Below are 15,118 nucleotides of genomic sequence, written 5' to 3'. Positions count from 1 at the left end.
ACCAAGTTGCAGCCTTGCAAATCTGTTCAACAGAGGCCTCATTCTTAAAGGCCCAAGTGGAAGCCACAGCTCTAGTGGAGTGAGCTGTAATTCTTTCAGGAGGCTGCTGTCCAGCAGTCTCATAGGCTAAACGTATTATGCTACGAAGCCAAAACGAGAGAGAGGTAGTAGAAGCTTTTTGACCTCTCCTCTGTCCAGAATAAACGACAAACAGGGAAGAAGTTTGGCGAAAATCTTTAGTTGCCTGTAAGTAGAACTTGAGGGCACGAACTACATCCAGATTGTGTAGAAGACGTTCCTTCTTTGAAGAAGGATTTGGACACAAGGATGGAACGACAATCTCTTGATTGATATTCCTGTTAGTAACTACCTTAGGTAAGAACCCAGGTTTAGTACGCAGAACTACCTTATCTGAGTGAAAAATCAGATAAGGAGAATTACAATGTAATGCTGATAACTCAGAGACTCTTCGAGCCGAGGAAATAGCCATTAAAAACAGAACTTTCCAAGATAACAATTTTATATCAATGGAATGAAGGGGTTCAAATGGAACACCTTGTAAAACGTTAAGAACTAAGTTTAAACTCCATGGCGGAGCAACGGCTTTAAACACAGGCTTGATCCTAGCTAAAGCCTGACAAAAGGCCTGGACGTCTGGATTTTCTGACAGACGCCTGTGTAACAAGATGGACAGAGCTGAAATCTGTCCCTTTAAAGAACTAGCCGATAAACCCTTTTCTAAACCTTCTTGTAGAAAAGACAATATCCTAGGAATCCTAACCTTACTCCAGGAGTAACGTTTGGATTCGCACCAGTATAGGTATTTGCGCCATATTTTATGGTAAATCTTTCTGGTAACAGGCTTCCTAGCCTGGATCAGGGTATCAATAACCGACTCAGAAAAACCACGCTTTGATAAAATCAAGCGTTCAATTTCCAAGCAGTCAGTTTCAGAGAAGTTAGATTTTGATGTTTGAATGGACCCTGTATCAGAAGGTCCTGTCTTAGAGGTAGAGACCAAGGTGGACAGGATGACATGTCCACTAGATCTGCATACCAAGTCCTGCGTGGCCATGCAGGCGCTATTAGAATCACTGATGCTCTCTCCTGTTTGATTTTCGCAATCAATCGAGGAAGCAGCGGGAAGGGTGGAAACACATAAGCCATCCCGAAGTTCCAAGGTGCTGTCAAAGCATCTATCAGAACCGCTCCCGGATCCCTGGATCTGGACCCGTAGTGAGGAAGTTTGGCGTTCTGGCGAGACGCCATGAGATCTATCTCTGGTTTGCCCCAACGTCGAAGTATTTGGGCAAAGATCTCCGGATGAAGTTCCCACTCTCCCGGATGAAAAGTCTGGCGACTCAAGAAATCCGCCTCCCAGTTCTCCACTCCCGGGATGTGGATTGCTGACAGATGGCAAGAGTGAGACTCTGCCCAGCGAATTATCTTTGATACTTCCATCATTGCTAGGGAGCTTCTTGTCCCTCCCTGATGGTTGATGTAAGCTACAGTCGTGATATTGTCCGACTGAAACCTGATGAACCCCTGAGTTGTTAATTGGGGCCAAGCCAGAAGGGCATTGAGAACTGCCCTCAATTCCAGAATGTTTATTGGAAGGAGACTCTCCTCCTGATTCCATAATCCCTGAGTCTTCAGAGAATTCCAGACAGCGCCCCAACCTAGCAGGCTGGCGTCTGTTGTTACGATTGTCCAGTCTGGCCTGCTGAATGGCATCCCCCTGGACAGGTGTGGCCGATAAAGCCACCATAGAAGAGAATTTCTGGTCTCTTGATTCAGATTCAGGGTAGGGGACAAATCTGAGTAATCCCCATTCCACTGACTTAGCATGCACAATTGCAGCGGTCTGAGGTGTAGGCGTGCAAAAGGTACTATGTCCATTGCCGCTACCATTAAGCCGATCACCTCCATGCATTGAGCTACTGACGGGTGTTGAATGGAATGAAGGACACGGCATGCATCTTGAAGCTTTGTTAACCTGTCTTCTGTCAGGTAAATCTTCATTTCTACAGAATCTATAAGAGTCCCCAAGAATGGAACTCTTGTGAGAGGAAAAAGAGAACTCTTCTTTTCGTTCACTTTCCATCCATGCGACCTTAGAAATGCCAGAACTAACTCTGTATGAGACTTGGCAGTTTGAAAGCTTGAAGCTTGTATTAGAATGTCGTCTAGGTACGGAGCTACCGAAATCCCTCGCGGTCTTAGTACCGCTAGAAGGGCACCCAGAACCTTTGTGAAGATTCTTGGGGCCGTAGCCAATCCGAATGGAAGAGCTACAAACTGGTAGTGCCTGTCTAGGAAGGCAAACCGTAGATACCGTTGATGATCTTTGTGAATCGGTATGTGAAGGTAAGCATCTTTTAAATCCACTGTGGTCATGTACTGACCCCTTTGGATCATAGGTAAGATTGTCCGAATAGTTTCCATTTTGAACGATGGAACTCTTAGGAATTTGTTTAGAATCTTTAAATCTAAGATTGGCCTGAAAGTTCCCTCTTTTTTGGGAACCACAAACAGGTTTGAGTAGAACCCTTGTCCATGTTCCGACCGTGGAACTGGATGGATCACTCCCATTAATAACAGATCTTGTACACAGCGTAGAAACGCTTCTTTCTTTATCTGGTTTGTTGACAACCTTGACAGATGAAATCTCCCTTTTGGTGGAGATAATTTGAAGTCTAGAAGGTATCCCTGAGATATGATCTCCAGCGCCCAGGGATCCTGAACATCTCTTGCCCAGGCCTGGGCGAAGAGAGAAAGTCTGCCCCCCACTAGATCCGGTCCCGGATCGGGGGCTCTCGATTCATGCTGTCTTTGGGGCAGCAGCAGGTTTCCTGGCCTGTTTGCCCTTATTCCAGGACTGGTTAGGTTTCCAGCCTTGCCTGTAACGAGCAACAGCTCCTTCCTGTTTTGGTGCAGTGGAGGTTGACGCTGCTCCTGTTTTGAAATTCCGAAAGGGACGAAAATTAGACTGTCTAGCCTTAGCTTTGGCTTTGTCTTGAGGTAGGGCGTGGCCCTTACCTCCTGTAATGTCAGCGATAATTTCTTTCAAACCGGGCCCAAATAAAGACTGCCCCTTGAAAGGTATATTAAGTAATTTGGACTTAGAAGTAACATCAGCTGACCAGGATTTTAGCCACAGTGCTCTACGTGCCTGTATGGCGAATCCAGAGTTCTTAGCCGTAAGTTTGGTTAAATGTACTACGGCCTCCGAAATGAATGAATTAGCTAGTTTAAGGACTCTAAGCCTGTCCATAATATCGTCAAGCGTAGATGAACTAAGGTTCTCTTCCAGAGACTCAATCCAAAATGCTGCCGCAGCCGTAATCGGCGCGATACATGCAAGGGGTTGCAATATAAAACCTTGTTGAACAAACATTTTCTTAAGGTAACCCTCTAATTTTTTATCCATTGGATCTGAAAAAGCACAGCTATCCTCCACCGGGATAGTGGTACGCTTAGCTAAAGTAGAAACTGCTCCCTCCACCTTAGGGACCGTTTGCCATAAGTCCCGAGTGGTGGCGTCTATTGGAAACATCTTTCTAAATATTGGAGGGGGTGAGAACGGCACACCGGGTCTATCCCACTCCTTAGTAACAATTTCAGTTAATCTCTTAGGTATAGGAAAAACGTCAGTACTCGCCGGTACCGCAAAGTATTTATCCAACCTACACAGTTTCTCTGGTATTGCAACGGTGTTACAATCATTGAGAGCCGCTAAGACCTCCCCTAGTAATACACGGAGGTTCTCCAATTTAAATTTAAAATTTGAAATATCTGAATCCAATCTGTTTGGATCAGAACCGTCACCCACAGAATGAAGCTCTCCGTCCTCATGCTCTGCAAGCTGTGACGCAGTATCAGACATGGCCCTAGTATTGTCAGCGCACTCTGTTCTCACCCCAGAGTGATCACGCTTGCCTCTTAGTTCTGGTAATTTAGACAAAACTTCAGTCATAACAGTAGCCATATCATGTAATGTTATCTGTAATGGCCGCCCAGATGTATTAGGCGCCATAATATCACGCACCTCCCGGGCGGGAGATGCAGGTACTGCCGCGTGAGGCGAGTTAGTCGGCATAACTCTCCCCTCGCAGTTTGGTGAAATTTGTTCACATTGTACAGATTGACTTTTATTTAAAGTAGCATCAATACAGTTAGTACATAAATTTCTATTGGGCTCCACCTTGGCATTGGAACAAATGACACAGATATCTTCCTCTGAGTCAGACATGTTTAACACACTAGCAATAACTTGCAACCTGGTTATAATCTTTTTTAGCAAAAACGTACTGTGCCTCAAAGAGGTACTTAAACGATTAAATGACAGTTGAGATAATGAACTGAAAAACAGTTATAGCATCGACTTTAAAATAACCCAACTTTTAGCAAAGGTTTGTTCCCATTAGTAAATAACAATAACTAAATTTGACATAAAAAATTATAGAGTAACGTTTTTATTCACAGTCAATATAAAATTCTCACAGCTCTGCTGAGAGAATGTACCTCCCTTCAAAGAAGTTTGAAGACCCCTGAGATCTGTCAGTGAACCGGATCATGCAAGAAATATAATAGTAGCTGACTGGAAATTTTTGATGCGTAGCAAAAGAGCGCCAAAAACGGCCCCTCCCTCTCACACACAGCAGTGAGGGGAAACGAAACTGTCACAATTTAAAGCAGACAACTGCCAAGTGGAAAATAATGCCCAAACATATATTCACTCAGTACCTCAGCAATGTAAACGATTCTACATTCCAGCAAAAACGTTTAACATGATAATATTTATTAAAAGGATTAGTGACCTTTAACAGAGTAGTTCCGGTGAAATACCATTCCCAGAATACTGAAGTGTATACATACATGTCATTATAACGGTATAGCAGGATTTTCTCATCAATTCCATTCAGAAAATAAAAACTGCTACATACCTCAATGCAGATTCATCTGCCCGCTGTCCCCTGATCTGAAGCCTTTACCTCCCTCAGATGGCCGAGAACAGCAATATGATCTTAACTACTCCGGTTAAAATCATAGTAAAAAAACTCTGGTAGATTCTTCTTCAAACTCTGCCAGAGAAGTAATAACACGCTCCGGTGCTATTGTAAAATAACAAACTTTTGATTGAAGTCATAAAAACTAAGTATAATCACCATAGTCCTCTCACACATCCTATCTAGTCGTTGGGTGCAAGAGAATGACTGGGACTGACGTAGAGGGGAGGAGCTATATCAGCTCTGCTGGGTGAATCCTCTTGCATTTCCTGTTGGGGAGGAGTTATATCCCAGAAGTAATGATGACCCGTGGACTGATCACACATAACAGAAGAAATATTATTTGTATGTTTAATAGCCATTCATTTATTTAAAAATATGGATCCGCAGCCCCCATGTGTTGGAATTTGTCCATCAATGGATTTAAACCCAAAAACCTCATAGAAATCAAATCTCTAAAATAAAAGAGAAAGTGTGTGTGTTTATTTGTATTCCCCACAATGTCAAAATAAATAGTTGACATTTATTTGCTTAATCCCCATTAGTGTGCATATATTTATTATTACAGGTACAAATCCCCAAATCCGGAATTATTCCAAAATCCAGACTTTTTTCAATCTTTTTTTTTTTTTTAAATAAAATCCCTTGCCAGCAAGACACAATATTCATTTTGATTTGTGTTTTAAAATGCAAATGTTTGGCTTTATTCATTTGAAAAAAAACAACAACTATTACCTTTCTGATTACAGTACTGTACTATCTATCTAAGGATACTATATGTACAAAAGTATATTCAACATGACATAAAAGGACCTTTAGGCTGCATGTATAAGCTGTATTATGACATGTAAATATTGCGTAAATGACGTAAGATATTGTTTACACTTGGTTCCATCGCCTCCCCAAGCTGTCCCCCTTTTACAAACATACAAATATTCAAAATCTAAACTATTCTGAAATCCCAACCTTTTCTGGTCCCAAGCAGTTTGGATAAAGTGTTTTCTACCTGTATTATGTTTATTTACATAGTCCTGGAGTAATATGAAATTAGGACTTTTTCGATATTTAAAGGAACATTAGTAAAAAATTAAACGTTCAGTATTTGGATAGAGCATACAATTTTAAACAACTTTCCAATTTACTTCTATTATAAAAAATTGTTTCGTACTCAATTCACATCACAGAAACTACCTTAATACTAAAGGCTAGATTGCAAGTTGAGCGCAAAATACAGTTTTCACAAAAGTGATATTTTCGCTCAATTAAGTAATACCAGCGCACATTTGCAACCTCGCGTTCGCATTGCGCTCATGAGAGCGTGCTTCCATAGACTCCAATGGGAATCTCGTTCTTATGCCGTCAGACATGGCATGAGAACTAGCACAGGGGGCAAGTCATGCAGTGATGGGCAGCAAATATATATATATATTTATGTAAATGAATACATACATATATATGTATGTGTAGATACAGATATAAACATAAATTCATTTATGTATATAAGCATATACATATATATTTAGTGGGAACACACAGTCCCCATAGACAACAATGTAAAGGCACTTAACAGCGCTGTTTTTTTCCCTAATACCCCACACCTGCCAACTTTAGCCCCCAAAAACAGAATTTATGTTTACCTGATAAATTTCTTTCTCCAACGGTGTGTCCGGTCCACGGCGTCATCCTTACTTGTGGGATATTCTCTTCCCCAACAGGAAATGGCAAAGAGCCCAGCAAAGCTGGTCACATGATCCCTCCTAGGCTCCGCCTACCCCAGTCATTCGACCGACGTTAAGGAGGAATAATAGCATAGGAGAAACCATATGGTACCGTGGTGACTGTAGTTAAAGAAAATAAATTATCAGACCTGATTAAAAAACCAGGGCGGGCCGTGGACCGGACACACCGTTGGAGAAAGAAATTTATCAGGTAAACATAAATTCTGTTTTCTCCAACATAGGTGTGTCCGGTCCACGGCGTCATCCTTACTTGTGGGAACCAATACCAAAGCTTTAGGACACGGATGAAGGGAGGGAGCAAATCAGGTCACCTAAATGGAAGGCACCACGGCTTGCAAAACCTTTCTCCCAAAAATAGCCTCAGAAGAAGCAAAAGTATCAAACTTGTAAAATTTGGTAAAAGTGTGCAGTGAAGACCAAGTCGCTGCCCTACATATCTGATCAACAGAAGCCTCGTTCTTGAAGGCCCATGTGGAAGCCACAGCCCTAGTGGAATGAGCTGTGATTCTTTCGGGAGGCTGCCGTCCGGCAGTCTCGTAAGCCAATCTGATGATGCTTTTAATCCAAAAAGAGAGAGAGGTAGAAGTTGCTTTTTGACCTCTCCTTTTACCTGAATAAACAACAAACAAGGAAGATGTTTGTCTAAAATCCTTTGTAGCATCTAAATAGAATTTTAGAGCGCGAACAACATCCAAATTGTGTAACAAGCGTTCCTTCTTTGAAACTGGTTTCGGACACAGAGAAGGTACGATAATCTCCTGGTTAATGTTTTTGTTAGAAACAACTTTTGGAAGAAAACCAGGTTTAGTACGTAAAACCACCTTATCTGCATGGAACACCAGATAAGGAGGAGAACACTGCAGAGCAGATAATTCTAAAACTCTTCTAGCAGAAGAAATTGCAACTAAAAACAAAACTTTCCAAGATAATAACTTAATATCAACGGAATGTAAGGGTTCAAACGGAACCCCCTGAAGAACTGAAAGAACTAAATTGAGACTCCAAGGAGGAGTCAAAGGTTTGTAAACAGGCTTGATTCTAACCAAAGCCTGAACAAAGGCTTGAACATCTGGCACAGCTGCCAGTTTTTTGTGAAGTAACACCGACAAGGCAGAAATCTGTCCCTTCAGGGAACTTGCCGATAATCCTTTTTCCAATCCTTCTTGAAGGAAGGATAGAATCCTAGGAATCTTAACCTTGTCCCAAGGGAATCCTTTAGATTCACACCAACAGATATATTTTTTCCAAATTTTGTGGTAAATCTTTCTAGTTACAGGCTTTCTGGCCTGAACAAGAGTATCGATAACAGAATCTGAGAAACCTCGCTTCGATAAAATCAAGCGTTCAATCTCCAAGCAGTCAGCTGGAGTGAAACCAGATTCGGATGTTCGAACGGACCCTGAACAAGAAGGTCTCGTCTCAAAGGTAGCTTCCAAGGTGGAGCCGATGACATATTCACCAGATCTGCATACCAAGTCCTGCGTGGCCACGCAGGAGCTATCAAGATCACCGACGCCCTCTCCTGATTGATCCTGGCTACCAGCCTGGGGATGAGAGGGAACGGCGGGAACACATAAGCTAGTTTGAAGGTCCAAGGTGCTACTAGTGCATCCACTAGAGCCGCCTTGGGATCCCTGGATCTGGACCCGTAGCGAGGAACTTTGAAGTTCTGACGAGAGGCCATCAGATCCATGTCTGGAATGCCCCATAGTTGAGTGACTTGGGCAAAGATTTCCGGATGGAGTTCCCACTCCCCCGGATGCAATGTCTGACGACTCAGAAAATCCGCTTCCCAATTTTCCACTCCCGGGATGTGGATAGCAGACAGGTGGCAGGAGTGAGACTCCGCCCATAGAATGATCTTGGTCACTTCTTCCATCGCTAGGGAACTCCTTGTTCCCCCCTGATGGTTGATGTACGCAACAGTCGTCATGTTGTCTGATTGAAACCGTATAAACTTGGTCCTCGCTAGCTGAGGCCAAGCCTTGAGAGCATTGAATATCGCTCTCAGTTCCAGAATATTTATCGGTAGAAGAGATTCTTCCCGAGACCAAAGACCCTGAGCTTTCAGGGATCCCCAGACCGCGCCCCAGCCCATCAGACTGGCGTCGGTCGTGACAATGACCCACTCTGGTCTGCGGAATGTCATCCCTCGTGACAGGTTGTCCAGGGACAGCCACCAACGGAGTGAGTCTCTGGTCCTCTGATTTACTTGTATCTTTGGAGATAAGTCTGTATAGTCCCCATTCCACTGACTGAGCATGCACAGTTGTAATGGTCTCAGATGAATGCGCGCAAAAGGAACTATGTCCATTGCCGCTACCATCAACCCGATCACTTCCATGCACTGAGCTACGGAAGGAAGAGGAACGGAATGAAGAATTCGACAAGAGTCCAGAAGTTTTGTCTTTCTGGCCTCTGTTAGAAAAATCCTCATTTCTGAGGAGTCTATAATTGTTCCCAAGAAGGGAACCCTTGTTGACGGGGATAGAGAACTCTTTTCCACGTTCACTTTCCAGCCGTGAGATCTGAGAAAGGCCAGGACGATGTCCGTGTGAGCCTTTGCTCGAGGGAGGGACGACGCTTGAATCAGAATGTCGTCCAGGTAAGGTACTACTGCAATGCCCCTTGGTCTCAGCACCGCTAGAAGGGACCCTAGTACCTTTGTGAAAATCCTTGGAGCAGTGGCTAATCCGAAAGGAAGCGCCACGAACTGGTAATGTTTGTCTAGGAATGCAAACCTTAGGAACCGATGATGTTCCTTGTGGATAGGAATATGTAGATACGCATCCTTTAAATCCACCGTGGACATGAATTGACCTTCCTGGATGGAAGGAAGGATAGTTCGAATGGTTTCCATCTTGAACGATGGGACCTTGAGAAATTTGTTTAAGATCTTGAGATCTAGGATTGGTCTGAACGTTCCCTCTTTTTTGGGAACTATGAACAGATTGGAGTAGAACCCCATCCCTTGTTCTCTCAATGGAACAGGATGAATCACTCCCATTTTTAACAGGTCTTCTACACAATGTAAGAACGCCTGTCTTTTTATGTGGTCTGAAGACAACTGAGACCTGTGGAACCTCCCCCTTGGGGGAAGTCCCTTGAATTCCAGAAGATAACCCTGGGAGACTATTTCTAGCGCCCAAGGATCCAGAACATCTCTTGCCCAAGCCTGAGCGAAGAGAGAGAGTCTGCCCCCCACCAGATCCGGTCCCGGATCGGGGGCCAATATTTCATGCTGTCTTGGTAGCAGTGGCAGGTTTCTTGGCCTGCTTTCCCTTGTTCCAGCCTTGCATTGGTCTCCAAGCTGGCTTGGCCTGAGAAGTATTACCCTCTTGCTTAGAGGACGTAGCACCTTGGGCTGGTCCGTTTTTACGAAAGGGACGAAAATTAGGTCTATTTTTTGCCTTGAAAGGCCGATCCTGAGGAAGGGCATGGCCCTTACCCCCAGTGATATCAGAGATAATCTCTTTCAAGTCAGGACCAAACAGCGTTTTCCCCTTGAAAGGAATGTTTAGTAGCTTGTTCTTGGAAGACGCATCAGCCGACCAAGATTTCAACCAAAGCGCTCTGCGCGCCACAATAGCAAACCCAGAATTCTTAGCCGCTAACTTAGCCAATTGCAAAGAGGCGTCTAGAGTGAAAGAATTAGCCAATTTGAGAGCATTGACTCTGTCCATAATCTCCTCATAAGGAGGAGAGTCACTATCGAGCACCTTAATCAGTTCATCAAACCAGAAATATGCGGCTGTAGTGACAGGGACAATGCATGAAATGGGTTGTAGAAGGTAACCCTGCTGAACAAACATCTTTTTAAGCAAACCTTCTAATTTTTTATCCATAGGATCTTTGAAAGCACAACTATCCTCTATGGGAATAATGGTGCGTTTGTTTAAAGTAGAAACCGCTCCCTCGACCTTGGGGACTGACTGCCATAAGTCCTTTCTGGGGTCGACCATAGGAAACAATTTTTTAAATATGGGGGGAGGGACGAAAGGAATACCGGGCCTTTCCCATTCTTTATTAACAATGTCCGCCACCCGCTTGGGTATAGGAAAAGCTTCTGGGAGCCCCGGCACCTCTAGGAACTTGTCCATTTTACATAGTTTCTCTGGGATGACCAAATTTTCACAATCATCCAGAGTGGATAATACCTCCTTAAGCAAAATGCGGAGATGTTCCAATTTAAATTTAAAAGTAATCACATCAGATTCAGCCTGCTGAGAAATGTTCCCTAAATCAGTAATTTCTCCCTCAGACAAAACCTCCCTGGCCCCCTCAGATTGGGTTAGGGGCCCTTCAGAGATATTAATATCAGCGTCGTCATGCTCTTCAGTAACTAAAACAGAGCATCCACGCTTACGCTGACAAGGGTTCATTTTGGCTAAAATGTTTTTGACAGAATTATCCATTACAGCCGTTAATTGTTGCATAGTAAGGAGTATTGGCGCGCTAGATGTACTAGGGGCCTCCTGAGTGGGCAAGACTCGTGTAGACGAAGGAGGGAATGATGCAGTACCATGCTTACTCCCCTCACTTGAGGAATCATCTTGGGCATCATTGTCATTATCACATAAATCACATTTATTTAAATGAATAGGAATTCTGGCTTCCCCACATTCAGAACACAGTCTATCTGGTAGTTCAGACATGTTAAACAGGCATAAACTTGATAACAAAGTACAAAAAACGTTTTAAAATAAAACCGTTACTGTCACTTTAAATTTTAAACTGAACACACTTTATTACTGCAATTGCGAAAAAACATGAAGGAATTGTTCAAAATTCACCAAATTTTCACCACAGTGTCTTAAAGCCTTAAAAGTATTGCACACCAAATTTGGAAGCTTTAACCCTTAAAATAACGGAACCGGAGCCGTTTTAAGCTTTAACCCCTTTACAGTCCCTGGTATCTGCTTTGCTGAGACCCAACCAAACCCAAAGGGGAATACGATACCAAATGACGCCTTCAGAAAGTCTTTTCTAAGTATCAGAGCTCCTCTCACATGCGACTGCATGCCATGCCTCTCAAAAACAAGTGCGCAACACCGGCGCGAAAATGAGACTCTGCCTATGCTTTGGGAAAGCCCCTAAAGAATAAGGTGTCTAAAACAGTGCCTGCCGATATTATTATATCAAAATACCCAGAATAAATGATTCCTCAAGGCTAAATAAGTGTTAATATCAATCGATTTAGCCCAAAAAAGGTCTACAGTTTAAATAAGCCCTTGTGAAGCCCTTATTTACAATCGTAATAAACATGGCTTACCGGATCCCATAGGGAAAATGACAGCTTCCAGCATTACATCGTCTTGTTAGAATGTGTCATACCTCAAGCAGCAAAGGACTGCAAACTGTTCCCCCAACTGAAGTTAATTGCTCTCAACAGTCCTGTGTGGAACAGCCATGGATTTTAGTTACGGTTGCTAAAATCATTTTCCTCATACAAACAGAATTCTTCATCTCTTTTCTGTTTCTGAGTAAATAGTACGTACCAGCACTATTTGAAAATAACAAACTCTTGATTGAATAATGAAAAACTACAGTTAAACACTAAAAAACTCTAAGCCATCTCCGTGGAGATGTTGCCTGTACAACGGCAAAGAGAATGACTGGGGTAGGCGGAGCCTAGGAGGGATCATGTGACCAGCTTTGCTGGGCTCTTTGCCATTTCCTGTTGGGGAAGAGAATATCCCACAAGTAAGGATGACGCCGTGGACCGGACACACCTATGTTGGAGAAAATTTCTTAGTAAAGATTAAAAAGGTTTTTTAAAAAAACGGACTTCAATTGTTATTTTGGGGGTAATTAGGGTACATTTTAATAAAAAAAAAATAACCAGAGGTCTGACCTCTGATTCATTTTATGTGTGCTAATTGCTACCGCAAGCTTGCGGTAGCAAAAACCAGCCACTTGTAATTTGCCTGTTTGCGGACGCGCAATAAATGAACGTTCCACTTTCAGCACATAACTAAAACTAAATAAGTGTAAAACAGATCAGTATATGGGACTGACCAAATGAAAGAACAGTATAACTATCACGTGTGTTTATTAAGAACCTTCAGCGGCGCAGTATATACCTCCTCTATCAGAATCTTCTTCCTTTGCTTTTCATGGCCAGCAGAAAGGAAAGGTGTAATTTCATCTAGTTGTTTCTTGGCTTCGGAAATAGTTGGATCAATAGATATAACTTTCTGTAGATCAGTAGCACAGGCCTGGTAATTCTGAAATCAGAACAAGCTTATTAATCACCAGTTTTTGTATGATCAAGATAGTGGGCTGAATGATTAAGCAAGATAAGAAACAAATTACTACAGTATAACAATGCTTTGAAAAGGAACAAATAGTTACAGTGACAAGAATAGATACTGAATTAACAGAAAGGGATTTAATTAATTACAAGACATTCCTGTAGTCTTAATTAACATACCAACCAAGTGTGAAAACTTTCTGAACACACCTTTTTTTTAAGGTATCTTATCACCTCTCTAGAGGCAAATTAGGGACAAGTGTAATGTATAGTTTTGCTCATGTAGTCAAAATTGGAAAAACCACAGTTTCAGAATTGAAATTACAGGAAAATGGGGCAAAACAAATAATAAAAGTATATTGCAAGTTTTGTTTTCCTTTACTTTGCATCATTAAACATTACAATCTAAAAAGACAGTAAACACCTCGTAATTACAAGACATTTATATTGTGTTGCTATAGAATAACATATCAGCCAAGTCTTAACATTTTTAAAATTAACATCCTTTTTACTGCATTATTTTTCAATAGCCAAACCACACCAACCATCTGCCTTATTGGAGAAGACAATCCGGGTTTTATCTCCAGCCAACAAGGCTAGTCACGGTCATAAAGTTAGTATAAAATGAAGTGTTTTGCAGTTTTTATCGGATAACGCCAATTGTGTACAGATATGTAGTGCGGTTAACACTGAGAAGTCAGCAGGGTGCATTTCCATTTCTGAGAATTAGAAATTGCTCAATTTTCAGAGCTAAATTAAATGAAAAGGGGGGGCAAAATAAATAATGACAATATATTGCAAAGTTGTTTCATTGCACATAACTAAACATTGTATATAAAAAAATCTCAACATGTCCTTTTAAGGTTCTATTTAAAATACACCAACACATTTTATTAAAAAATAGGACAAACATATTTTTAGAGTTCTCAGAATTTTACATCTAGTTCATTTATTTTTTTCTGGCCTCTGGGATGATGTGAAGTTTCTCCTCTCTAGTAATAATTCATATATTTACAGTTTATATACAGCTTTTCTTACCAAGGGATCTCAAAGTGCTTTACAAATATGGATTTGACCATTTAGTGGTAGTTGCTAATAATTATTAAAATCGTGTCACTCAATTTAGAACCCCAGGAGTATAAAACGAGTTGGCCCTCATGTAATCCTGCTGACCAGCTCTGAGAGATGCTTCAGCCCATTCCACAACTGTATGTCTAGTTATAATGAATCATACAATCAACAGAACATGTTTATAGACATATGGAACATGTCTAATAGGAGACAAAAGTACATTTTCTTGCTTCCAAGATGGCATTTAATGTAAAAATATTTTTTAATAATGCAATTTTTTTTTCAATAAAGCTGGATTGAAAAAAAAATGTATTCTATATACACACATATGTATGTATGTATGTATATATATGTGTATGTTTTATATATATATATATATATATATATACACACACACAGTATATATATATATATATATATATATATATATATATATATATATATATATATATATATATATATATATATATATATATATATATATATATATATATATATATATACATACAGGGAGTGCAGAATTATTAGGCAAGTTGTATTTTTGAGGATTAATTTTATTAATGAACAACAACCATGTTCTCAATGAACCCAAAAAACTCATTAATATCAAAGCTGAATAGTTTTGGAAGTAGTTTTTAGTTTGTTTTTAGTTATAGCTATTTTAGGGGGATATCTGTGTGTGCAGGTGACTATTACTGTGCATAATTATTAGGCAACTTAACAAAAAACAAAACATAATTTATGTAAGAACTTACCTGATAAATTCATTTCTTTCATATTAGCAAGAGTCCATGAGCTAGTGACGTATGGGATATACATTCCTACCAGGAGGGGCAAAGTTTCCCAAACCTCAAAATGCCTACAAATACACCCCTCACCACACCCACAAATCAGTTTAACGAATAGCCAAGAAGTGGGGTGATAAGAAAAAAGTGCGAAAGCATAAAAAATAAGGAATTGGAATAATTGTGCTTTATACAAAAAAATCATAACCACCACAAAAAGGGTGGGCCTCATGGACTCTTGCTAATATGAAAGAAATTAAT

At 41.1% G+C, this 15,118-nt stretch overlaps 1 protein-coding gene across 1 annotated transcript in view; it reads right to left on the bottom strand.

Moving 5' to 3' along the window:
* SPAG1 (sperm associated antigen 1) overlaps positions 1-15,118 on the bottom strand; it is a 501,191-nt gene that overhangs the window by 17,600 nt on the left and 468,473 nt on the right. Inside the window, exon 17 of the mRNA XM_053715918.1 lies at positions 12,832-12,975. Within this exon, the coding sequence (XP_053571893.1) occupies positions 12,832-12,975 (144 nt within the window). The remainder of the gene's footprint in view (positions 1-12,831; positions 12,976-15,118) is intronic.

This window comes from Bombina bombina, chromosome 5 (genome assembly GCF_027579735.1).
Source record: "Bombina bombina isolate aBomBom1 chromosome 5, aBomBom1.pri, whole genome shotgun sequence".
NCBI lineage: Eukaryota > Metazoa > Chordata > Amphibia > Anura > Bombinatoridae > Bombina > Bombina bombina.
The sequence above is the reverse complement of the archived record's forward strand: the minus strand, read 5'-3'. Positions and strand labels throughout refer to the sequence as shown.